The sequence below is a fragment of the Pelophylax lessonae genome (assembly GCF_965119305.1).
Source record: "Pelophylax lessonae genome assembly, chromosome: 10".
Classification (NCBI taxonomy): Eukaryota; Metazoa; Chordata; class Amphibia; order Anura; family Ranidae; genus Pelophylax; species Pelophylax lessonae.
In genome coordinates, this window is record NC_138777.1 from 174,856,745 (window position 1) to 174,884,425 (window position 27,681).

General features: G+C 44.3%; 1 protein-coding gene across 1 annotated transcript; it reads left to right on the plus strand.

The window, feature by feature from the left end:
• Positions 1 to 6,578: 6,578 nt before the first annotated feature.
• Positions 6,579 to 13,099, plus strand: GPHA2 (glycoprotein hormone subunit alpha 2; the record flags this gene model as incomplete). Its single annotated transcript, XM_082269976.1, has 3 exons — positions 6,579 to 6,675; positions 7,766 to 7,950; positions 12,769 to 13,099. 3 exons carry the CDS (start codon positions 6,579 to 6,581, stop codon positions 12,868 to 12,870), a joined length of 384 nt encoding a protein of 127 aa, XP_082126102.1. The 3' UTR covers positions 12,871 to 13,099.
• Between the last annotated feature and the right edge of the window lie 14,582 nt (positions 13,100 to 27,681).

Consider the following 27,681-nt stretch of genomic DNA (forward strand, 5'->3'; position numbering starts at 1 on the left):
GATCTCCTAAGTGACAGGCAGGGTCAGATTGCAGGGTTCAGCATAGCTGAACCTGCGATCTGTCCTTGTGTCACTCAGTCACCTCCCCCCACACATGTCAGTAAGCACCAGGCATACATTAACCCCTCCCTCTCCAATAAAATTAACCCCTTCCCTGCCAGTGTCATTTTTGCAGTAACAGTGCATATGTATAGCACTGATTACTGTAGTAATGTCACTGGTACCCCCAAAAGTGTCAAAAATGTCAGTCAAGGGTCCGTTCTGTCCGCCGCAATGTCGCAGTCCCGCAAAAAAAAAATCGCAGATCGCTGCCATTACTCATTAAAAAAAAAAATACACCAAAAATGACAGAAATCTTTCCCTTAGTTAGTAAACGCAATAACTTTTGCGCAAACCAATCAAAATACGCTTATTGTGATTTTTTTTACCAAACATAGGTAGCAGAAAACAAATTGGCCAAAAATTTAAAAAAATTTAGATTTTTACATTTTTTGGGGGGAGAATTTCATATAAAAAAATGTGAAAAATATTGTTATTTTTTCAAAATGTACGCTTTTTTTTGTTTATAGCTCAAAAAGTAAAAATCGCACAGGTGATCCAATACCACCAAAAGAAAGCTCTGTTTGTGGGAAAAAACTGACGTAAATTTTGTTTGGGTACGGCGTCGCACGACCGCGCAATTGTCAGTTAAATTCACACAGTCCCGAATCGCAAAAAGTGACCTGGACGTAAGACAGCAAAATCCTCCGGTGGTAAAGTGGTTAATATATTATGTGACAGTTATCGGAGTGATTTATTTATTGGAAACTCAAGCAAGGCAGCCTGGAAGTGTGGAGAGTAAAGCCGGGTACACACTATTTGTTGTTTTTCTATTCAACCCAGCGGATTTAATGAAAAAAAAAAAAAAACTGTCAGCTCTGGTAAGAGCCGCTGTACTAACAATCTGACATTAGTACAGTGATCTCCCCCACTGAGCTGTTGTGTTCTGACAGGGGGATGGCACCCCTACCAGAACACTGCATTCAGCACTTCCTGCCATTGGGTGAGAGCGCTGATCGGGAGCTGGTCGGCTGCTGGTTTTCAAGCATGCTCATCTGACAGAAGCTGGCCAAATGGCCGGCTTCTGTAGGACTGAGTGCCTTACACACAGGCCGAAAGTCGGCTGGTTTTGTTTGAACCGGCTGATGTTGGCCGGCATTCAGCCTGTGAGGCTTTAGACCAGCCATACACGTTTCGAATCTCAGCCGGTCCTTGCTGAACTGGCTGAGATTCAAACCATTAATGGGCAGGCTGAATGTACCAAGTTGATTGGTCGATCAGTTTTGGAAAAGTCATGGAAAAGTGTTGTGCAACTATTTATTTTTGTCTCTGGGCCCCCTGTATTCTGTGGGAGCGGGGGACAGTAAGTGGACTATTTTCTGTGTTTCGGGTTTAGGCGGATTAATCAGCCGCAGCGCACTGCACAGCTGAAGCCTGATCACTGGTCTCTTCAATATGAATAGACCGTGACAGGCTGGGAACTCTGCGGCGTATTGATCCGCTGATACTGAAACAGAGAAAGCGTGCATTTACTGTCCCGCTCTCAGGGACGTACCAGCGGGGCGGGAGGGGGGGGGGCGCGTGCACTGGGGGTGTCAGGCCGGTGTCCGCCCGCATCTCTGCACTATGGGGGGGGGGTGTCAGGCCGGTGTCCGTCGGGCCACTCGCATCTCTGCACTATGGGGGGGGGGGGGTGTCAGGCCGGTGTCCGTCGGGCCGCACGCCCGCATCTCCGTGTGAAGAAGTCAGCAGCAGGAAGAAGGTCAGTGAGAGTGCCTGAGGAGTCTCGTGTGCTGGATAGGAGGGAGATGGGATGGGACAGCTGCATAGAGAGGAATTGAACTTTCATATTCCTCATGTCACTGAATGTTGTTACTCCCCCTCTCAGAAGCTGCACTAGGAATATGGAAAGTTCAATTCATCTATATGCAGCTGCCCCATCCCCCTCCTATACAACTTCCTTTGCTGGCCCCCCTCAGTGCTCTTTTAGCCCCCCATTTCTCTTTTAGCCCCCCTCCAGTGCTCTTTTAGCCCCCCTGCTCTTAGCCCCCTCCGTGCTCTTAGTCTGGCTCCCCCTCAGTGATTTCCTGTCCTCCCCCCCGACAGTGCTCAACCAGTTCCCCCCTCCCTCTGTGCTCTCAATCATCCCCATTTTCCCTGCCCCCCCCAGTGCTCTCCACTCCCCTGCGCCTTCCAACCCCCCTGCAATGCTTTCCAAACCCCCCCCTTAATTCTGTCTATTTCCCCCCCCCCATGCCCTTCCGCTCCTCCAGTGCTCTCTGCTTCCCCTGTGCTCTCCGGCCCCCCCTAGTGCTCTTCTATCATGTCTGCAGTCTCTGACTATCCTCTGTACCATGTCCGCAGTCTCTGACCATCCCCTGTACCATGTCCGCAGTCTCTGACCATCTCTTCTACCAGGTCCGCAGTCTCTGACCATCTCTTCTACCATTTCCGCAGTCTCGGACCATCTCTTCTACCATGTCCGCAGTCTCTGACCATCTCTTCTACCATGTCCGCAGTCTCTGACCATCTCTTCTACCATGTCCGCAGTCTCTGACCATCTCTTCTACCATGTCCGCAGCCTTTGACCATCTCTTCTACCATGTCCGCAGCCTTTGACCATCTCCTGTACCATGTCCACAGCCTTTGAAAATCTCATGTACCATGTCCACGGCCTCTAACCACCTCCTGTACCGTGTCCACAGCCTCTGACCACCTCCTGTACGATGTCCACAGCCTTTGACCACCTCCTGTACGATGTCCACAGCCTTTGACCACCTTCTGTACGATGTCCACAGCCTTTGACCACCTCCTGTACGATGTCCACAGCCTCTGACCACCTCCTGTACCATGTTCACAGCCTCTGACCACCTCCTGTACCATGTCCACAGCCTCTGACCACCTCCTGTACCATGTCCACAAGCTCTGACCACCTCCTGTACAATGTCCACAGCCTCTAACCATCATTCTATCATGTCTGTAATCTCTGACCATCTCTTGTCTTTTATCATGTCTGCAGTCTCTGAGGGGGTCTGGAGAGGAGTCAAAAGTGGGAGTGCTGTCGGGATGGGGATCACAGGAGAAGTCAGACATGTGTGGACTGGGGAGAGGAGACTACAGGATAAAACCAGAGCATGGTGCACCTAAGAGGAGGTCAGTGGCAGTGCTGCCCGGCCAGTCTGAGGGGGGGTCACTGATGTAAGGGGGCACTGTTAGGTTCCTCCTTATATCAGGACACCCCCCCCTCTCCCTTCCTTAGTGCATTCACTCTGTGGAAAGTGGTCTCTGGTCACCAGAGTCCCCCCTACATCAGAGTTCTCAGCTTTTTCACCCGTGCGCCTGAAGTGACACCCACTCCGAGCTGCGGCAGTGGTGCTTCCATCTCATCCACTGTAAAACAAGGGACCATTTTGAGTCGCGATGTGTCCAGAAACGAAACCCTAACTGCAGAGGTACTGTACACTACAAAGATTGTCATTTATTTTAGTAAAAATATGCTGGGTGTGACATGGATTTTCTTCTTATTTTACATGTATACATAGACATTTCATGAAACTTTAGGTCATGAATATTTACGTGAAGTCATGGAAAAGTCATGGAATTTTATTGGTAAAAATGTGTATGAACCCTGACATCTACCTTCATCCCAGGTGATCCAGTGAACGGGAATCTTGGGGGCGCTACCTGGTCCGCATCGCAGTTAATAGCGCACCAAGTGCGCACATCGCTGAGGTCGGGTGCAGGATCATCGCCGTTGTCACTTGCCAGATCAGTGTCAGTGTCAGGCAACAAATCACCCCACGACTCGCTATCGCTCAGTTCTACGAGCACCTCCGTGTCGCTGCCACTGCCGCTGTCATTAAACTGGTCCAAAAGCGCTTTAGTAAAGTGGTGCTTTTTTGACGCCATGTTATATTTTTTTTTGGGCACAAATGACAGTATAATGTCAGGCAACGGGCACTGTAATGTATCTAATGTCAGATCTGAGGTAATCTGAGGTAATACAGTGTAGTCCTCTCAGATAACATTGTATCACCTTTTTTATTTATTTTTACACTTTTGAAATTCCCGCCCAGTTCCGCTCCCATGCGCCGCCTCTGCTCGCAGGGAACAGAACCAGGAAGTCAGACGCCGGTCAGCCGGCGATCGGAGCGAAGGACATCGCTGGATCGCCGGGACAAGGTAAGTGGACTACTCTAGCAGCTAAGGGGGCTCCGCTGGCACTCTGCAATGCTACCCACGAGCGTGACTCGGGGTTACCGCTCCTGACAGAAAAAATGAACCCCCGAGTCACGCTCGGGATCACCGCCAGGGAGGTTAAAGGTGTTGTAAAGTCAATAAGGTTTTTTATCCTAATGAATTGTATGCATTAAGATAAAAAGCCTTCTGTGTGTAGCAGCCCCCCAGCACTCCCTAATACTTACCTGTGCCCCCTCTCTCTCCAGTGATGTCCACGAGTCCCTCCGCCGTCCTGGGACTCTCCCTCCTGCGCCATTGGCTCCCGCGGCTGTCAATCAAAGTCAGTGAGCCAATCAGGAGAGAGAGGAGGTGGATTCGAATGGCAGCTCCGTGTCTGAATGGACACACGGAGCTGCAGCTCGACTCGGGTGCCCCCATAGCAAGCTGCTTGCTGTGGGGGAACTCCATAGGAGGGAGGGGCTAGGATCAAGAATGAGGGACCTGGGAAGAAGAGGACCTGGGCTGCTCTGTGCAAAACCAACTGCACAGAGGAGGTAAGTATAACATGTTTGTTATTAACCACTTTACCGCTGCTCACGTTGATACTACTGCGGCAAAGTGGCTCTTGTAGGTCTGACGACGTAGACCTACGTCGGCAGACCCTCCCCCTTCTAGACGGCGCGCACGCGCCGCCGGAGGCGCGCTCCCGCTGTATTCAGTCACAGCGGGAGTCGGGCCAGGGGAGGAGCGATCGCCGCTGCTCTTCCTTGATCGTCGGGGAATCGAGTGTGGAGATCCGCCCGCCTGTGTAAACACAAGCGGGCGGATCTCCGAAGTGACAGGCAGGGCCAGATTGCAGGGTTCAGCATAGCTGAACCCTGGATCTGTCCTTGTGTCACACAGTCATCTCCCCCCACATACGTCAGTAAGCACCAGGCATACATTAACCCCTCCCTCTCCAATAAAATTAACCCCTTCACTGCCAGTGTCATTTTTACAGTAACAGTGCATATTTATAGCACTGATTATTGCAGTAATGTCACTGGTACCCCCAAAAGTGTCAAAAATGTCAGTCAGGGGTCCGCAATGTCGCAGTCCCGCAAAAAAAATCGCAGATCGCCGCCATTACTCGTTAAAAAAAAAAAAACACCAAAAATGACATAAATCTTTCCCTTAGTTAGTAAACACAATAACTTTTGCGCAAACCAATCAAAATACGCTTATTGTGATTTTTTTAACCAAACATAGGTAGCAGAAAACAAATTGGCCAAAATTTTTAAAAAATTTTGATTTTTACATTTTTTTGGGGGGGAATTTCATATAAAAAAATGTGAAAAATATTGTTATTTTTTCAAAATGTATGTTCTTTTTTTGTTTATAGCGCAAAAAGTAAAAATCGCACAGGTGATCAAATACCACCAAAAGAAAGCTCTGTTTATGGGAAAAAAGGACGTCAATTTGGGTTCAGCGTCGCACGACCACACAATTGTCAGTTAAAGTCGCACAGTGCCGAATCGCAAAAAGTGGTCCAGACGTAAGACAGCAAAATCCTCCGGTGGTAAAGTGGTTAAAAAAAAAAAAAAAAGAGACTTTACAATCACTTTAAAAGCAAAATATTCAAAGAATAAGCATAAAATTTGTGCTGCTTCTGCTTTAATACTATACTCCTAATCTTACATTTATTGTAGAGCAGCAGCAGTAGTAGTGATGCATCATACAGCACAAAGTTTTGTGGTACAGCGGTGATAAACAGAAGATCTTTCAATATTTTGGATCATTGGAAAGCCCCAAGGAAGGGATGGGTACTGTACAGGTGGGTGGTATTATAGAAATCAGGTGTGGATGGGTGTGTCAGTACATAGTACATATAGGTGTATATATTCCAAGTAGATGAAGAAGAGAGAATTGTACTGAATAACTGGCATTCATTATTACTCAGGTAAGATGCTATAAAGCAGAATTTACATTATCATTTTCTAGTTTAACAATATGATTATCATTTCTAGGCAGACAAACAAAAATACACTTGGTTAGATATTCAAGTTTATATTTGATGTCTCTTTGGCTTCATAGAATATTGTCCCTAGATATATATTTACTTATAATACTTAATGGGGATGAGTTACTAAAGGAGCAGATGCAGTTTATTTAGCTAAGTGAACATTTCCTTTACTAAGTGAGAATGTTTTGCTTCTTTAGTAAATCAACCCTGTTATGTGTTTTGTGGGCTCATAGTTTGCACACGGAGAAATAGCTCTAGGCCAGAATAATCGCATTTCAGTTACATTTAGTGACTAATGTAGTTATAAATGATGACTATAGTAAACTGTTTTTTTTTTAACTTCTTCAATACAGCCATCATGTACTTGACATTTGCCTCTGTCATCCTAATCTTTGCTGCCCTCACCCCAAAGACTCAGAGCTATGATGCCGCTATGCCAGGATGCCACATTCACCGTAAGTAGGCACTGGAGTCTGATAAGGTGCTGGGGGAATCTCAGCATTATATATACACAGAATAAATGTAACTAGCAAAACTGTTAACAAGTTAAAAGGTATCTGTAGCCTGCCTATTGAAGATTGGCATATTATAGTAAAATTAGTTTGGTAAAAAAAATGATAAATGAGTAAACATTCAAAATAAGTGCATAATAACACATTTGGGGGTTGATTTACTAAAGGCAAATATACTGTTCACTTTGCAAGTGCAGTTGCTCCAGAGCTTAGTAAATGATGGGAAACTCTGCTGACTTCTATTATTCAATCATGTGCAAGAGGAAATGCTGTTTTTTTTTCCCTTGCATGTAATTGGGTAATATTTGTAAAGTGAAGCTGCACCTCATTTATTAAGCTCTAGAGCAACTGCACTTGCTTTTAGTAAATTAACCCCCATGTGTAATATTGTTTTGTGGATTTAAATAAGTATGTTTAATATATCAAAATGCAATAATATCTTTGCATGTTCTTAACTAAACAGATGAAAAAAGTCAATTGAAACAATAAGGCTCCGTTCACACCTGAGTGTAGTGTAGTGACAGCTGATGCACCGTGTTTTTTAAAAAACTTTTTTATTTTTATTTCTGTTTGCATTTTTGCGTCATTTGAATGGGCATCCCTCCGCTCCAAACGCGCTCCAAAGAAACCCGTGTGGCAAATCTTGGCACAGAGCCAGGATCATTTGGCAGTGCGATTTTAACGCGTTTTGTTGCTCAACAATCGCAGCAAAATCACACTGCATTTGGGGTGCCATTAAGAAATAATGGCATTGCAATTGTGTGTCGTGTTTTGCCGCGAGTCATGAGATTCCGCCCACGATTCCAGTATGCTCAGGTATGAACGGAGCCTAAAAAAAAAAACTGAGCGTTCTCAGAACCATATAACTGCAAATGATATAGAGGAAGGCAAAAAACCCACATAAAGGATAGTCTAAATTGATTCAACAAAAATCCTTCCTGTTCCCCAAAAGCAATTGGTTAACTCCCTGGATCAACATTCTGCGGTTTTATTTTTTCATAATCTTAACTTTTTTTTTTTTTTTACCCTGCAGCATTTAATGTTACAATAAGAAGTGATCGTAAAGGGACCTGCAGAGGAACCCATATTATAAATGCGTGCGTTGGTCATTGTGAATCCAGTGCATTCCCGTCCAAGTATTCAGTTTTGGTGGCCAGCGGATTCAAACACAATATAACATCAGTGTCACAGTGCTGCACCATCAGCAAAATGCAAAAGGTAAGTGCCTATAACAATCAATTAAATATTTAATAAAATGCAACGACAGTGGGGAGCATTCAAAACAATAATTTCAACAGTTTGCTACAAATCTGCAATTTTGCTATAGATTAATTTACACTAAAGTAACACAAACATGTTCATAAAATATATAGTGCACTAAAGTTGCCTGGTTAGCAGCCTACAAACATTTTATGAACGATTGCTAATATTTTTTCTTTTGGTGTATTTGTGTGTTTTCCCTTTTTTATTGTGCATATGATTCCAAGAAAAATAAATACTGTAGGATGAAAATAATCTGAGACGGTTTTTCCTCTGCTGACAATAGTAAACCTCTTTTGGGTTCAGTAATTACAAAAACACTGCAAAGCACTTATATTTATAGTACATTTATCATAGTTGAAAATATGGCTTTTTTTCTCAGAGAATAGTTGCAGGAACTCCTCCATTCTTAGTCACCCTTCGTTTCTGCCCCCTACCCACCTCTGAGCACTGTTCTTTGGTTCAACCTCTTACCCACCTCCCAGTATTGCCCCTTTTATAGAATACAAGTATAATTTTGTGCTACTAAATGATTTGCATGGAATTTGTTAATGATAACAAAAAAGACAGTAGAACTGATACCCTGCAGTGAGCAACAATAGACCCCCCCCCCAGCACCAGTAGAACCCCCCAGCAGCAATGGACTCCACCCAGCAACAATAGAGCCCCCACACAACAATAACCCCCCCCCCAACAACAATGGACCCCTTGCAACAAAACACAACCACAGCAATATTATAGCGCCAGCAGCAACTATAGATCTCCCAGCAGCTAGCATCAATAGACCCCCCCAGCAGCCTGCAACAATAGACCTCTCCTTCAACAGTAGATTCTTCCAGCAACAATTGACCCCTCCAGCAAATAAGACCCCCCCCCCCACACCAGGAACAATAGACCTACTCAGTAACAATAGACCCCCATGCAAAATTAGATCTCCACCAGTGACAATAGATCCCCCAGCAGACAGCATTTATATACCTTCTAGCACACCCCAGCACTCCTTTCCATTACGTACATTCATTGCTGGAGGTGCCGGTGTTCTCCCGAAAACTCCAACTTGCTGAGAACTCCAACAACGTTCTTTGCGATGAGTGTACACCAGGAATAAATGGAGATTTCGACCACTTGGTGTTTTCACACAACACCGGCAGCCTTTACACTCCAGTAGATGCTATAATTGGTGGAGATGGTTAGTCCGCCCGCCAGTAACTAAAAACCTGGCTGCCTCCAAGGCGGCGACAACTAATGGGCGGACTAACAAACTGCACTAATTAAAGCATGTACCGAAGTGTAAAGGCTGCCGGTGTTCTGTGAAAACACCAAGTGGTCAAAATCTCCAATTATTCCTGGTGTACACTCACCGGAAATAACGTCGTTGGAGTTCATGGCAAGTTGGAGTTTTTGGAAGAACACCAGCACTGCATTCCCCCGCATTCCTGCTGAAAAAAGCTCTGGTTAAAAACGTCTAACTAGTACTGGAAACTCAAGGCAATATGTAAGCTTGAAGCGCTAAATATAAATTTTTAGTACATGTTTTTTCTTATCTTAGAACACTATACTTGATACAGTAAAATTATTATATTGTTCTGCTTGGTAATTATTTGATATCTGATCATGAAAAAAACAGAGAGCTGTTATGTTGCACCTCATTATAAGTATATCTAATGACTAAAATGTTGACTGTCAAGTTAATCTTATTTTGAAAATATCCAACAGTGAGAGAGTTCATACAGATGTGTGTCATTAACAAATACTGCCCTTTGCATTTAAAATCAGTGCTGCTCAAAGCCATGCGTTCAAACATAAAATGTAGCAAAGCCTGTGTTTTACCTTCTATATGTGCAACACAAACAGATCTCAATAGGACCTGCTGGATTCATAGAAACTCAATGATTAACCACTTTACCACTAGAGCATTTTGCTGTCTTACGTCTGGGCCACTTTTTGCGATTCGGCGCTGTGCGACTTTAACTGACAATTGCGCGGTCATGCGACGCCGTACCCAAACTAAATTTACGTCCTTTTTTTCCCACAAACATAGCTTTCTTTTGGTGGTGTTTGATCACCTGTGCAATTTTTACTTTTTGCGCTATAAACAAAAAAAGAGCGTTTATTTTGAAAAAATAACAATATTTTTAACATTTTTTTATATGAAATTCCCCCCAAAAAAGATGTAAAAACCAATTTTTTTTTAAATTTTTGGCCAATTTGTTTTCTGCTACCCATGTTTGGTAAAAAAAATTGCAATAAGCGTATTTTGATTGGTTTGCGCAAAAGTTATTGCGTTTACCAATTAAGGGAAAGATTTCTGTCATTTTTGGTGTTTTTTTTTTTTAACGAGTAATGGTGGCGATCTGCGATTTTTTTTTGCGGGACTGCGACATTGCGCCGGACAGATTGGACCCTTGACTGACATTTTTGACACTTTTGGGGGTACCAGTGACATTACTGCAGTAATCAGTGCTATAAATATGCACTGTTACTGTAAAAATGACACTGGCAGGGAAGGGGTTAATTTTATTGGAGAGGGAGGGGTTAATGTATGCCTGGTGCTTACTAACGTGTGGGGGGGGAGGTGACTGAGTGAGCCAGGGACAGATCGGATGTTCAGCTATGCTGAACACTCCGATCTGTCACTCCCTGTCACTTAGGAGATCCGCCCGCTCTGTTTACACAGGCGGGCGGATCTCCAAACTGGATTCCCCGACGATCGGGGCAGAGCAGCGGCGATCGCCGCCGCTAGTCCCCTGGCCCGACTCCCGCTGTGAATGAAAACAGCGGGAGCGCGCCTCCGGCGGCGCGCGAGCGCCGCCTACAGGGGGAGTAGTCTAGCGACGTAGGTCTATGTCGCTAGACGATAACGAGCCACTGTGCCGCAGTAGCAGCACAGTGGCTAGTGTTAAAGTGGTTAAACACAGCCTCAACATTTATTGATACTACACCAATAAAGTTAAAGGAAATCTCAGATGTGCATTAGGCTCCATTCACACACAGGCATTTTGAATTGCAAATGGAATTTCCGCAATTATGCCCGCAATTCCAGAATCATGCCTCCCCAGACTATCACTGACCCACCACCAAAGCAGTCATGCTGAACGATGTTATAGGCAGCATAACATTCTCCATGGTTTCTCCAGACCCTTTCACGTCTGTCACATGTGCTCAGGATGAACCTGCTCTCATCTGTGAAAAGCACAGGGCGCCAGCGTGGGACCTGCCAATTCTGGTGTTCAATAGCAAATGCCAATCGAGCTCCACAGTGTTAAGTATTGAGGAGAGGGCACGCTAGAGGATGTCGGGCCCTCAGCTCACCCTCATGAAATCTGTTCCTGATTGTTTGGTCATCGAAATTCACACCAGTAGCCTGCTGGAGGTCATTTTGTAGGGCTCTGGCAGTGCTCATCCTGTTACTTCTTGCAAAATGAAGCAGATACCGGTCCTGCTGATGGGTTAAGGACCTTCTTTGGCCCTGTCCAGCTTTCCTAGAGTAACTGCCTGTCTCCTGGAATCACCTCCATGCTCTTGAGACTGTGATGGGAAACCTTCTGGCCATGGCAAGTATTGATGTGCCATCCTGGGGGGGTTGGACTGCCTGTGCAACCTCTATAGGGTCCAGGTATCCCCTTATGCTACCAGTAGTGACACTGACCCAATGCCAAACGCAAAACTAGTGAAAAACAGTCAGAGGAGATGAGTAGGGGAAAAAATGTCAGTGGCCTCCACCTGTAAAACCATTCCTATTTTGGAGGTAATCTCATTGTTGCCCATCTAGTGCATCTGTTGTTAATCTAGCGCATCTGTTGTTAATCTAGTGCATCTGTTGTTAATTTCATTAACACCAAAGCAGCTGAAACTGATTAAAGAGGTTGTACACCGAGAAAAAAAATATTTCTCTTCTTTACATCCTGAAAGAGAAACCCATAATGAGCTAGTATGCATCGCATACTAGCTCATTATGAAATACTTACCTTAGAACGAGCCCCCGCCGTGCCGTCCGCTGACCTGTATGACGGGCGACATGTATAGTCGCCCGTCTTCCGGGATCGCGGCATCCGGCCATCTGATTGGCCGGAGCCGCGGTGACGTCACTCCCGCGCACGCGCGCGGGAGCCGACGGTCACGGCACGGGGCTCTGAAGGAATGGCACGATCTGCCGTTCCTTCAGAGCGCGTGCGCCAGTGACGTCACTGGCTGCATTAAAGGTAAATATCTTCTAAACGGTACATGTTTAGGAGATATTTACAGTACCTATAGGTAAGCCTTAATATAGGCTTACCTATAGGTACAACTTCCTGAGGAGGGTTTACTTCCTCTTTAACAACCCCCTCTGCTATTCAACTGACCAGATCGATATCCCAGGAGTTGAATTGACTTAATGCTATACTCTGATTAAAAAGTCATGTACTTTAAAAATACACTGTCCACCATGATTAATTGTGAAAAAGCTAAAAGCTTGGACAAATACTTGGTAGGAATTTAACTTAGGTCCAGTTCTCTCAAGGATCCTATCTGCATACAGTTTTAATATTCTCATTATATCATTATATCTGTCGAACCCACACAACTTGCTGATGGGATATTTGGTTTCAAATTGATTCTGCTGTGTCTATCTATCTGTGTGTATGATTGGTTTGGAAATACCACTATGGAAATGGTTTTGGAATGAAAAGACTTATGTAAATGATCTTCATAATATTTAAACTGCTGTATATTTGGTTGCTGTTATACATGAAGAAATAGCCTAAAATATGTCAATGTGATCCTGTTCTTTTCCAGGTGAAGGTTCGTCTGTTTTGTGGGGCATCGCGCTGGGAGGAAATAGAAATTGGTTCTGCAGAGACATGCCAATGTGATATGTGTCGTCTGGCCCGATATTAACTTGTGTACACCACCAGAATCACCCAACCATATATACAGAGGCTTAAAATAATTGCACTATGCTTTAAAAACATTTAAAAGTTGGGACCCTATGTACAATAAGCAGTCATCAACCAATGTAGCCATTATACAGCTTTATCACCCTAGATGCAATGTGATGGACATTTAGGTAAAGTCTGGTTCAGGGAAAGGTGCGTTCATTTTTTTTAATTGATACTCTTGGTGGAAATCAAGCTAAAACTGGTGACTGGTGGCACCAATCTTCAGACCAGGAACTGATCAGAATTCTCCTTTTAGATAAGTCCACTCAAACATAAGCTGGCCAAACGATATACAAATTTCTTATTCCATTTCCTTTAGATTTACCTTCAACTATGCAGTGCAAGGGCCTTCCTGCTTACATAGAAATTGAAAATGTTTAGGTATGACCTTATATGGTTTTGGTAAATCTAAAGGAAAATTGTAGATTTTAAAAGAAAAAGCCAGCCTTACATGTATTTTTGCAGTTGATACTAGTGGGTTCAATGAATTAACTATTTATTTATCTGATAATTATTAGACAGAAATATCACAAAGCAGACGAGTCAACAAACTAGTGTCTGTCCATGAAATACTACTTTTAGGTGGATGTACCCTTGTACAATTACAGCCAACCCTTATGCTGGCCATACGCTAGCTGAAAAATCATTCAAGCTCATTTTAGAATAACGAACACTCGGCCATGAGAGCAAATGATTTTGCCATCATGTAATCACCAAATTTTGATCGATAAATTGTTCAATGAACATAAATGAATCAGTTTTTTGCTCGTTTTGTCACATATGCCTAGTGCAAACAGTTTGGGTGAGAAACATGTTAACCTTTCAATTTATTGTTCGTTTGGCAGAATATTCCAAACTGTTCCTTCGATTTTTCAGCTCTGAAAAGTTAAAACCAATTTTCTATTTGTACCCATTAACTGGCCGAAAAATTAATATACAGTCCAAACAACATATTTTTGAATAATGTTTCAGCTAATGTATGGCCAGCATTAATTATTCTATTAGCCATTAACAAACCTAAAGTAAATATCTTTTTTTTACTTTTGACCCCAGCTTTGAATTTTTAATAAATGTTCCAATGTGTAAACTTTCAGTTGTATACCCCTTTACCCCTAATTTATAAGGCTTTCTAGTTATATTTATATAAAATATTTTATGTAAATTGTGATTCTGGGCAGGTTTGAAATTCAAGCACTGCTCTGAAATACATGTGCATTTTTTTAATTTAATATTTATAATAAATTGTGTATGGTTTTGCTTTACCTTTCTAATAAATATGTAAGAAATGTAAAAAAGTATTGTTTGTATTAGATTTTTTCCTTTCACAGCTCTTTCCAGGAAAATGGTTAGGCCTTATTTAGATGGGTGCTGACACCCATAGCCTGTGATTAAGTGCCCTGTTTATGCTACTTCAGCCACTAGATGCTGCGTTCAGGCAGCCCATTCATATCTATTGGGACACAATGGTTGCATGGACACAGACGCTCATTCCAATTTGAAAAGCCACTGCATCCCAATAGAAATGAATTGGCTGTCTGCATGCAGCATCTGGAAGCTGAAGACTCATACACAGGGCTCTTCTTTATGGCCTTTGGGCATCAGAACCTGTCTGAATGAGCAGTGTCTTTCTTATTGTCTTTTAAGGTTTGCCTAGTTATGTCCAATGTAACGGTGCAAGTAGGTTTTTAAACTCAAAGGAGGACAAAGTCAACAATGGGCCCCAATTCTAGAACAATTTTTAAACCTCTTATCCACTTTTTCTACTACTGTCATAGCACAAACACCTATTCCCTTTGTAAAGAAAGACAGATGTTACAAACCAGGAGCATGGATAGGGAAGCCTGAAGAATGCCTCGTGCTTTTTACCTGCCATAGAGGGGAGCTGTGCCCCCTAGAGGGGAGCTGTGAAGACCCTAGACACTGTCAGAATACAAGGATCAACTGCTGCAGCCTCCCATACATTTAATCTCGAAGCACAAATCCTCTCCCTCCCAAATTCCACCTCCCCAGCACAAATCCTCTCCACTCAAAATCCCCCTCACAGCACTAAACCCTATTTCCTTCTTCCCCAGCACAAATCCTCTCCTTCCAGCACAAATCCATTTCTCCCCCAAATCCCCAAGCACAAATCCTTCTTCTTAATACAAGTCCCCCCCCCACATTCCACTTTCCCAGCACAAATAATCCCCCCTCTTAGCACGACCCCCCCCCCCCCAAAAATTCCTTCTCCAAGCACAAATCCAACCCCCCCAAATTCCACCTCTTCAGCACAAATCCCCCCCAATCCACCTACTATCCCTTTTCCTCTCCCACCCCCCAGCACAAACCCCCCCAACACATCCTTTCACCCCTGCCCCCCCCCCTCCCAGCAGTATTTCTCTCACATCCAAATTCATCATCCTAGCACAAATCCTTTCCCCCTCCAAATCCATTTGCTTTTCAGAGAGCATTTGTCAGTCAGTAAGGAGGCTGTGACAGACTGCCTGGCAGCCCACATGGGTGCCTCCACCAAGTTATAGCTTCCTCCCTTTTGGAATCAGGAACCAGGTATTATAGCTGAGAATTGCACCCAAGAACTAGACGACACTAGCTTAGGTGCAAACTGGAACTGACATTATTGTAGATTCACACAGAATATATATATATCACACAAAATCATGTGAGAGCTTGATCACATTATCTTAAACAACGCAAACTGTAAACAGTAATATCATCAGTACATCTAGCGAATAGCTAACATAAACACATAAACATCCCACAATGGTTCGGTAACAGGGTAGAGTGAACACAATGCTAATCACATCTCCAAGAGGATTAGCAGATAGACAGAAACAATAGGTGACTAAATTAAAAATGGGAATTCACACCTAGGAGGCATACAATGTGGAATTATACAATGAGAGAAAGAAAACTTAATAAACAGATTATATAGCAGCAGGAGACCTCAGCATCAGGTTGTTTTAAGCTGATTAATCTTCTTCTTAGAGTCCCTGAGTCTAGGAGGGGATTGAAGCAGTCATTGCTGGTTTGGGCACAGAGGCCCCAAATCAGTATCCTGCTCCTAGGTTCTGTCTGTGTGTTTCGGGGTGACATGGACCTGAATCTGAAGCAAAGCCACTTTAAAGGTCCACCAGGCACACACCTCCCAAAGAATAGAGCCCCCTCAAAAGCCAGGATCCATAGTCAGTAGCCAAAAGGCTACCCTACCCCGGTTAGGTCTCTCACAGAGGTGTTATATCCCCTTCTCATTGTCTGCTTAAACCCTACAAATGGTGCACTACTGCAGTGCAATTACATGCATTGCACACAGTTGCGGCGTGACCCTACAGACTTGCATTATTTGTGTTTGGCAATGATAATGCCTGACATATGCAACATGCTGTTTAATTTTTGCTGTGGCTGTGATATGTGTACAGCTATGAGCAGCTGTATGCCAGTATTCAGGTGGGCAGTAAAACTGCAGCTCAACTGCCTGGTTTTGAATTAGCACAAATCCCCCCACAAATCCTTTTTCTTAGCACTAATCCTCCCCATTCCCCCTTCTTAGATCTTATCCTATCAACGACAGCAAAAATCCTAATTATACCCCTGCCCCCAGCACGGTCTGTCCCCCAGTATACTTCCATGCCCTCTTAATTTACGGACTTCCGTGCACGGAATTGGAGATCTTCTTCCTCCCAGGCTCCTCCATGTGTGTCATGTGACATGTCAGAGCTGACGAAGAACCTAGGGGAAGATTCCCTTGGTTCTGTCTGTGACTGGCAGTTGACAGAGAGCAAAGCCAGAGGCTACAGCAGTAGGATTGTGGTGTTGGGGACCTGGGGCACTGCACAGTAGATGTGGGGCATGTGCCAGGGGCGTAACTACAGGGGTTGCAGGGGTTGCAATCGCAACCGGGCCCCATGCTCAAGGGGGCCCATGTGGCTCCCCTGTACACCTGAATAGGAGGGGTGGCAGGGGCAGCATGTAGAGAGATCACTGTCCTCCTTTTTTCCTTCTGTAGCTGCAGGAGGAAAATGGAGGAGATTGGTTCCTCTGTACGCTGCCCCCCGCCACTTCTCCTATCCAGTATACTTGTGTTCTGCTGTCTCTGGGCCCCTGTGTGCTCCCCTGGTCCCCCCCTTCTGTGCTGCCCCCCCCCCCCTTCAAAATGCTTCCTTCCCTCTCCTGCCGGCTGCTGCAGAGAGGGGATGTGTCACAATAGAGAACCAGGAAGGGGTCGGTAAATATGTAATTTACAAGCTCCTTCCTTTTCTGAATGGACAGTCATAGTCAGTGACATTGTAAAAAAATTAAATAAAATGATAAAAATAATACAATTAAAATACCAAAAAATAAAAACTACTGACACCAGTGGGTGAACTTCCAGGATCGCAAAGGTCACACTTGCGACAGGGCCCTGGCATTCCACCACCGTGGGTAGGCCCCAAGATGGCAGGAAGGGCGCCCACTGCAGAACTTGTGAAAGGGCCCTGCTGCGGGACCGTAATAAAGGGCCCCCGCAACTAGAGTAAAGAACCCCAGGGGTCCAGGGGGCCCTTCATGGTTTCTTGCACCGGGGCCCTGAAGGTTCTAGTTACGCCTCTGGCATGTGCCCTGGGTGCCAAATGGACGCCCCTGCTTAAACCAAAAGAAGTAAACTCTATGTAAACATAAAAGTACATTGGACCCCCAGTCACAATAGTTGGCATGCTCGTCCTAACACAATCAGGTGTTACCCAATAGATATTAACCTAAATACAAATAGAAGAAATCTGTATCTGGACTCTACACAGAGCAACAAGTCTAACTCAATTTATAGAATATCAAATGTATTTAAATATTATGACCTACAATAAATATAAATAACGAGCATACCCATCAGCAGCCCATATAAAAGTAGAACAATGTTGTTCCCCACATAAAAAATGCCCCATTACCCCCTCCCTACTGACCACCTTCTTTTATTACGGACCTATAGCCACCCAACAATTGGATACACTAAACTGCAGATAGAGGATTTGGAAAAGGTCACTTGTAGTAGAGCCTAGAGACCTGAGGATTTTAAAGATCTAGCACAGTTGCAGACGTTTAATGACAATTTCAGAAGGGAAGTGGTTGAACTTCAAAAAAACAAAAAAACAAAAAAACAGGAGAAAGGGGTTTATTTCTTAGAAGAAGAGCAGAGGAGAGAATAATTAAGAGAAAAAGGAAAAGTGAAAATAAAATAGACCAAGGACAAGAGAAAGAAATAGCAACAAAGATAAAATCAATACTAACCTTTCTCCTCCTCACAACAGGCATCCAGGACAAAATGCAGAAACTGACTTGAGGTCAGGAAGTCTTAGATAACATTATCATTATTTGCCTGGAATGGAGTTATCCAATGACCACATATCACATTTGAATAGGGGGTTGGGGTTCTCCCCCACCTGTGGAAGTATATTGTAAAGATGAGCAAGGAACAGGAGAGGTTAGTCCCCAGAAATCATAACAAAAGGTGACCTTCAGGAGGCTATATTAGAGTACCTCCGAGTTAAAAAATGGTTGGCTTCAAATGTTCTGGTTCCCCCCACCATTGGGTTTAAAAACTAAATATAAGACAGTTCCTCCTCGTAGTAATAACAAATATTTACAAACATTCTTTGAGTTTAGATTACATGATATTTGGGAAATTAAGGACCATGATAATTTAGCCCAAGGAGTGAGGAAGCCCCTGGAATTAGGGAATGCCCATGACATTATTATAAATCCAAGTGATAAGGACAAAAAAGTGGTCCAATTAAAGAAGTCATATAATGTGAATTGGATATAAAGGCAATTGAATGACGAGACCTAAAATGAAACCATGCATAAATAACCCCTTCTCCTAAGTGAACCCCTTCTCTTAAGTAAACTTACTTCTGTATTGGGATTGGCCTCACAGGAGGGCAGTGGCGGCCGGTGTATATGGGGCGCAGGGGCGGCATCCCCTCTATCCATGCGTCCGGCCCCCTAATCTACATGCGGGGCGCCGGACGTATGAAGTACAATGGGATTTCTTTTTTTTTTTTTTAGCCATGTGATTAGAGCCAGAGGCTCTCACAGGCTAAAAAAAAGGGTGGACCCGGGGCGCAGAGCAGTGCGTCCTGAGCCCACCCATTGTGTGACAATAGCGAATTCAAATTTGCTATTGTCACACGGATCCTCCTCCTGGCCAATCAGGAAGCGTGTCTGATACGCGCTTCCTGATTGGCCGAAAGGCAAACCCCATGACATTGGCTGGGGAGGATGACAGAGGACTCGCCGCCACGCTGGAGAAGCTGCGAGCCGCCACTGCCCGGCCCGCTCCTCGGAGAACATCGGGCGGTGTGCGGCGGGGGATGTGATCGGAGGGAGGGATCCAATACTGGACGCAGTGGACGGAGTACGGAGAGGAACCCGATCCCTGGAGTGCAGAGCTGTGAGCACCGGACACCCCCGACACCGAGGTGAGTCCCGGGACCCGCACTGCTCTACTCAGCCCTCTGTGTGTGTGTTTATTGGGGGAGCTAATACCGACCGATCGCCAGGATCGGACTGGTGGGGTGTCCGGTGTGCACTGTGTGCTGCCTCCCCTTCTCTGCTAGACGTAGCCGTCTCCCCTCCCTACACGTGGGCCAGACGGAGGGAGCGGAAAGCTGCAGAGGAGCCGAGACTGGGATCGGTGGGATGGATGGAGGAGATCACACTTCCCCACACCCTCTACATGGTGTACGGTCACTGGACTCCATCATCATAAAGGGCCACATCCGGCCCCCGACACCTTCAGAGGGCCACACTATAGCACCTCCAATATCAGTGGCTGCAATAGTAAGTAGGTGTCAGTGTCAATAATAACAACCCCCATCATTGGTTTGTTTGCGCCCCCCCAAAATTTTTGAGCACCAGCCGCCACTGCAGGAGGGTCTCCTATTTAAGAGAGAATTTGAATATTTGAGGGTTGAGATATATAATATCTCCACCTTCTATGGCTTGCCAACCAAAAGTACATAAGAACTTGGAGAGACCTCCTTAGAGGTCAATTGTATCTGGGGTAGGAGGTCCGTTGGAGCGCATTTGGAAGTACATTGATATAAAGATTAGACATCTTGCAATGATTCTTGAGTCCTTTGTATTGGATAAAAATAACGTGCTCAGGCAGCTGTAGAGCTTGTGGATCCCTGAAGAATGTCTTCTTGTGGGTAATGACAATAAGTCTTTGTATACCTAAATTCCCCACAGGGCAGGGGTACATGCAGTGGCACAGTAGCTGGATAGACAACACTCTTTGGCCCAAACCTATAGTGAATTTTTAGTTCAGCTTTTGGAAATTGCATGTGACAACTTTTTTGTCTTTAATGGCCACTGCAATACGCCTGTCTCCACTTGGGATGGTGGGAGGAGATGCAAGTATATATGTAGCACTACCCCTAGAGGCGCCACTGAATTGTTTTGTGATTTCTCTTAAAGATGACACACCTTGCTCACCCAGCACTTACCGACAAACATGAGGTATTTCAAAGAATTTAGGCCAGGCAAAGCCTAAAAAAAAGGACTAACAAAAATACTATACAAACAATCAGTAAGACAATAACTGAAACAAACAGGGTGTAACCCTTCAATCTGCAGGCTCTGGATTAAAAAAATATATTAAAAAAATATTTTAGAGATTATCGAGGCCATATCCAATAAATTGCCAGAGGCCCAACGTTTTTCTAGACTCTGTGAGCGCGAGACATTTTGGATCTTTTCTTTGAATACACTAAAGCCTCACGGCCTAAAAGAGGAACTTGAAATTAGTACCATTTTATAAACATATCACACATGCTTTTATGTCATTCTCATTCATAGGTTTTTAATATATGTGTAATAATAATAAAAAAATATATATATGATGACATTTTAGTATATACTTTTATTACTTATTTACTTGGTCCCATCTACTTTTTATATATCCATATACATTTTTATAATTCCATCTAATTCATATATATATATATTTTTTTTACATTTTTTAATATTTTAATATTTTATAATTCGGCACGCCATTTTTATATTATCTTGCGTGACTGTATTTCATGAATACCTCCATCTGCTGATATCTTATATAATTGTTTTTCAGGCTATACACATCTAGTTTATTTTATTCTCATTATGGATTTCTTTAGCTTTTTTCATCATATTTTCATTTACTAACCCATTGAGAGACCAGTGCTATAGTAACCAATACACAACAGTACTTTATTTTATCTTATGTTATATCATCACATATTATATATAGATGATTCCTTTATTTTAATATCATGAGTATTTAATATGTCTGTATTACTACATCGCAGCTTATAAGGGCTTGGTTTCTTTTAATATGGCCGCCATGTATCCGCATTGGTCGCCTGTCCTTTGTACACTCCCACCGATAGATTGCGTGTATATAATCTCCTGGCTCAGAGTGGTCTCTGTATGAACACTTGAGAAAAGAGCGCGCATGCTCCCCATGAGCTTGACGCATGCTCTGAAACGCGTCGTGTACACCTTGACTCTGCTGACGTCATGCGGTTGACGATGTGTCCTAGCCTGCTACGAGAGAACGAGCCGGTCCCGGAAGACAGCAGCCGGCATCTTCCTGTCCTCCATCTCCATCCACCGGAAAGGACTCTCCCATCTTATCCTCCCTCTTGGCATTGACGTTATGGACAGCTCACCATTTGACTCCGCATTGAGCCGACTATAATCAACTTTCCTGTGAGTTGCCATGTATTTGTGTGCCTAGACTTTAATAAAAATACTGCACTTAGAGGCGCTTCGCCCGTTTTTTCTTTTGCATTGTTCACAGATTGACTTCCTGTGTGGTGGAGCTGGCCCTTTGTGCAGATTCATATCCATCCCCCAGCCAATTATCCTTATGGTTTATTCACCTTATGGACTTCACTTACTTTCTGCATTTTGTCATATAGGTAACCTTTTTTATCATTTTATTGCATCATTGAGATCTTGTCACATCCTCACATTTACCGTATCACACTAGACCAGAGCGCCAGCTAATTCTTTTTCTTTTTCTTTTTCCTTCAATGCAGAGAGACCAGCGTGCCCCCTTCAATGCAGAGAGACCAGCGTGCCCCCTTCAATGCAGAGTGACCAGCGTGCCGTGCCCCCTTCAATGCAGAGAGATCATTGTGCCCCCTTTCAATGCAGAGTGACCAGCGTGCCCCCTTCAATGCAGAGAGACTTACCTGCAGCGGCGGCTTCTCCTCAGTTCCCCGCGTCTCCTTGAGTCCTCCTGCCTCCTCCTCGGCCAATGGCATGCGTTCGCCTTTCGGCCAACCAGGAAGCGGGTCTCAGACCCGCTTCCTGATTGACCAGGAGGAGGATCCGTGTGACAATAACGAATTTTCATTCGCTATTGTCACACAATGGGTGGGCTCAGGGCGCACTGCTCTGTGCCCCTGGGTCCACCCTTTTCTGAAGCCTATTAGAGCCTCTGGCTCTAATCAGGTGATTAAAAAAAAAAAACCCATTGAACTCCATGCGTCCGGTGCCCCGCATGTAGATTAGGGGGCCGGACGCATGGATAGGGGGGCAGCGTCCCTGCGCCCCCAACGCACCAGCCGCCACTGACACCTGGACTGATTATTGAAACAAGCCAAAGAAAGAGAACTAAAGAAGTGTATGTTGGTAACTTAGGGGGACCCAAAAAGTGGATTCTGGCAGTCCTTACGGGGTCAGTGCTACATTTTAAAAAAATGGCACCATGAGTTTATAATGTGCTGACTCTGGTGCTTTTTGATACACAGACAGCTGACAAATGAAAACATCTTGATGTTAATATTGAGGGTGACAAATCAAAGCAGCTTCCTTGTACTTTTAGGAACTGGTTTCTGTGCCGTTGCAATGCTCTGTAAATTATTTCCAGAATTAGTCCCTTCCCTATTCAGTTATGTGGATCTCAGTTGGGAGGTCTACAAAATTTAGGGAGGGCAGTGTTGTTTAATTTTGATACCCAGTTTTGCCTAAAAATGGCTGCCTGGAAAGAACTGCTTTTTGACTGCTGAAATGTTAGTCTATGGCATATGTATATTGACCTGCGTAGCTAGCTTCCAACTTTATTCACTCTTGTGCTGACTTTTACTCTGCATATGGTTATTACTCCTGTGCCTACACAGGCCATCTTCTTGTCAGTCACCTACACAGAACATCAGCGATATACAAATAGGCAACTGCTGGCTGTTTAACCTCCCTGGCGGTATGATTATGTCTGGAATTACATACCAAAAGCGGTACAATTCTTTTCATGGAAATTTGGCGTTATGTATTATAGGCCTACAATTCTTAGTAATTACTGACTTAAACCTGACCAAAACAAGACTCTAGTAGACATCCCAGATGTGATAAATTTGAAACACATGAATTATAATCGAATCAATAATATAATTTTATTATTTAATATATAATATATATAATAAAATTATATTATTGATTAGATTATAATTCATGCATTATATATTATATATAGATATATGTGTGTGTGTGTGTGTATGTATATATATATATATATATATATATATATATATAAACATATATATATATATACACACACATATATATATATATATAATATATAACGCATGAATTATAATTGAATCAATAATATAATTTTATATATATATATATATATATATATATATATATATATATATATATATATATATATATATATATATGTGTGTGCATATTATATATATATATATATATATATATATATATATATATATATATATATATGCATATATATATATATATATATATATATATATATATATATAAGCATATATATATATACCAGTGTATATATATATATGCATATATATATATATATATATATGCATATGCATATATATATATATATTTATATGCATATGCATATATATATGCATATATATATATATATATATATATATATATATATATATATATATATATATATATATATATAATATAAAGTGTGTTTTGTGTTTTGTGCAACGTATTTTTTTTTGAATTTCCCTCCCTAGTTCCGCTCCCATGCAGCATTGCTGCTGCAGGGAACGGAACTAGGAAGTGATCATACCGACGGAGGAACGGAGGAGCGGCGGGACTCTCGGCTGGCGGTCGCAGCAATGAGAGATCATTGCTGGATCGCCAGGATAAGGTAAGAGAAGCTCCGCTGCGCTCTCTGCAATCCACCCCGAGCGTGACTCGGGGTTACCGCTCCTGATATGAAAAACCAACCCCGAGTCACGCTCGGGATTACCGCTAAGGTGGTTAAGGAAAGCCACTGTGTGCGGTACATCGCATGTCACTTTAAACACGACTTTTCCCTTGGCGGTGGTGCCCACCCAGCAGTCGACTCTTTCTGAATAGGGAATATACCACCTGCCAAACTAGGTCCAAGTTCGAACCTCTTAAGATAGAAGATGCCAGTGAATGTTTCAAGGATGTTGCACTGGCTAGATCAGTACCCTCTTTGAAAGGAAGGCTTGAATCCTACAATCTGAATTTCTCTGTCGCTCATTGACAGATGTAGTCCTCTTTGATTCACATCAATTGGGTTATGCTGCCTCCGCAGGAGTAGGACTAGGCAGAAAGAAAAAACGTTCTGGCTCCACCCTAGGGGCAGTCCCAGAGGGTATATCCTCTTCCTGTCTGCTACAGAGAATCAGTTTTTTTCTGTAAGTATGGACCTAAGTTCCTTGCTGGGATCTCTGGTCCTGGCAAGATTTTTCAGAAAGATTTTTTCTTTTAGGTAGTTTTTTTTTTTTTGTCTCCAGTTTTCCTGTGAGATCTTCAAGCAAATCACGCCGGATCTGGGCGACGGGCTGGATGTTGAGATCCAGTGGTCACCCCAGCCGGCCTACGAGCGCGCGCAGACCATTGCATCGCGCTTGGTCGGCCGCGACACATTCAAGTAAGTATGCGGGACCGGGCGACGGGCTGGATGTTGAGATCCAGTGGTCACCCCGGTTCAGCCTACGAGCGCGTGCAGACCAGAGCTCCGCGCTGGGTCGGCCGCGACATAGTCCCATTGGAGGGACTGACCTTGCGAGTTAAAAGGTCTCGCTTGGACGCCAGGAACCAGAGAGTCAAGGCGTCCGGAGTGGTCAACAACCCCCCACCCCAGTGGAGAGGGTATTGTGAAGAGAGGGTGCCTGTCGGTTCGGTATGGTGAGTAAATGTTCCCCCTTTCCTCCCTGTGGGGTCTTTGGGATATGGGCCCCTCTGTGTATGGTCGGATCCTTTCTGACATTAAAGTTCCCCCTTGTAGCCTATGACATGTTCACATATCCCCTGTGATAGTGTGATCTGGTTTGGGAGCTGACACTCCAGCAGGCTTGGTTTGGGAGCTAACACTTTAAACAAACCTCGGTTTGGGAGCTGACACTCTAGCAACCTTGGTTTAGGAGCTGACACTCCAGCAGGCTTGGTTTGGGAGCTGATACTTCAGCAAGTCTTGGGTTCTCTAGCAAGGAAGCCGAGTTCGATTTGCTATAGTAAACACATAAGAGGTATAGCCTACCTTAGATCGCATACTCCCGCAGGCCGACAGGCCGCCATCAGCTGTTTTCAAAGCATTCAGGCCGCTGTACTGGAAGAGCCACGCTAGATCGGCAGTCCGCCGCCATTTTGTTGTAGACCGCATGTCTGCATTGTCTACACAAGCCGCCCGCAGGTCACGCAGGCCGCCATTTTTTCGTAGCCTATTGTCTCCTGCATGGGGGCGGCCATGTTTGATGTGCCCAGCAAACCTCGAGGAGCAGCTGGGAACGCCGGAAGGCGTACACAGGGGGCGGAGCCACTTCCTTTCACCCGGGAAATCTAGTGCAAGACTTCCAGTCTGCACAAGACAATGCTGACAGCAGTTTTTTCTTTGCATCTGGTGATGAGCCCTTGGGGTCTCTCTCTCTCTCTGGGGGTCCTAAGCAGGTACGCTGAGGGGCGCGATTGCGCTGGTGAATTAAAAGAGGTATTTTTTATATTAAAAAAAAAAAAAAAAGAGGTAAAAAAAATGTTTTTTCTTTTTTACCGGCAAAGTGTCCTGGATTAACATGGACCCTGCCACATGTATCTCCACCTGATCCCCTCGAAGTGGCTGCAGGACCCTCCAGTTCCCCACTTAATAGTGAGTCATTGTCAGCAGTTTTTGTAGATTTTTTGTCTATCCCGGGTGGAATTGGCTTGTCAGGGACAGGGCGCAAGGAAGCGACCCCCGCCTATCCCCATGTTCATCTGAAACTTCAGTCTGAGCCTATTCCTGCAGTTGCAGGTACCTCATCTGGGGTTGGTGACTCGGGTACTGTCTCTTCAGACAGTGAGGAAGATGTTTCGGCATCTACCATAGCCCGGGAGGAAGCGTTAGTAAACGCACTAATTGTATCTGTTCGGAGGTTACACCATCAAAAGTAGCTGATACTGAGATCCCATTTGGTACTAAGAGACGCACCAAGATGGCGAAAGTATTTTCCTCACCCAAGTGTTTCGGTAATGTAACTAAGGAGGTATGGGGTCATCTAGGACGAGCCCCTACTATTTCCTAAACGCATTAATAGGCGTTATCCGTTCGAGGAATCACTCCTCAAGAGATGGATAGTACCATCTGTGGTGGATTTTCCAATCTCCAGATTGAACAAAGCTACGGTTATCCTATTGGAGGATGCTCCATCCTTTAAAGATGATCGTAAGGTGGAAACTGTGTCTCGCGCCATCCTTTCCCTAATTGGGTCAGCTTTCAGACCAGTAATTGCTACTGGTCTAGAATGGACCAAGTGGCTTAGAGGGGAGAGATATCCCCCAGGCGGTATCAGATCTGGTGGAACAGATGATACAAGAGTTACAGTTTGTCTGCGACATTGCACTAGACGCCACTCCACTATTGGGGCGAGCATCAGTTTTCAGCAGTGGTCCTCAGGCGTACACTGTGACTAAAATATTGGTCGGCAGACCAAGGCTCCAAGGCAGCTTTGGTTAAATCTCCCTTTTCAGGGTGTGCGCCTATCTTGGGGCCAATTTAGATGAGATTATTAAGGATCTCACTAGAGGAAAGAGTACTTTCTTGCCACCAAGTACTAAGGGTAAAAGATCCCGTCAGAGGCGGGGGCCTTCTTTTTCCGCTCATAAAAAGCTTTTTCAGCCCACGGGCGAAAAAAGCAAAGTGCGCCAAAACTCCTTCGGGAGGTTTTTTTAAGGGGTGCTGGTCGGGCAAGCAAAAGCCCGGCTCTTCCAGACCTGAAGATAAGACTACTAAAGCCTGAAGGTGCGCCCCCGCCCATAGCTGGGGCAGGGGGACGTCTTCGCCGGTTTCCGCAATATTCGACTATCCCCGGATCGCTTAAGAGCTTACGGGGGGCAGTCACGGATTTAATGCAACAAGGAGTGGTGGTCCACGTTCCTTGGACAGAGCATTTCAAGGGTTCTATTCGAACCTTTTCACAATACCCAGAAAAGAGGGCAAAGTGCGTCCAATTCTGGACTAAAGAGCACTTAATCTTTTTTGTCAGGGTACAAAAATTCAAGATGGAGTCCATTCGCACAGTAGCGGCCTCCCTGCATCAGGGGGATTTTCTGGCGTCCATAGACATCTAGGATGCCTATCTTCACTTTCTTATTTATGCAGGACATCAGCGTTTCCTGCGTTTTTCCGTAGAAAGAGTACCATTTTCAGTTTCTGGCGTTACTCCTTGGTCTCGCCTCGACTCTCCGGGTCTTCACAAAGGTGTGGGCCCCAGTCTTGACGTTGTTACGACAACGAGACATATCGATT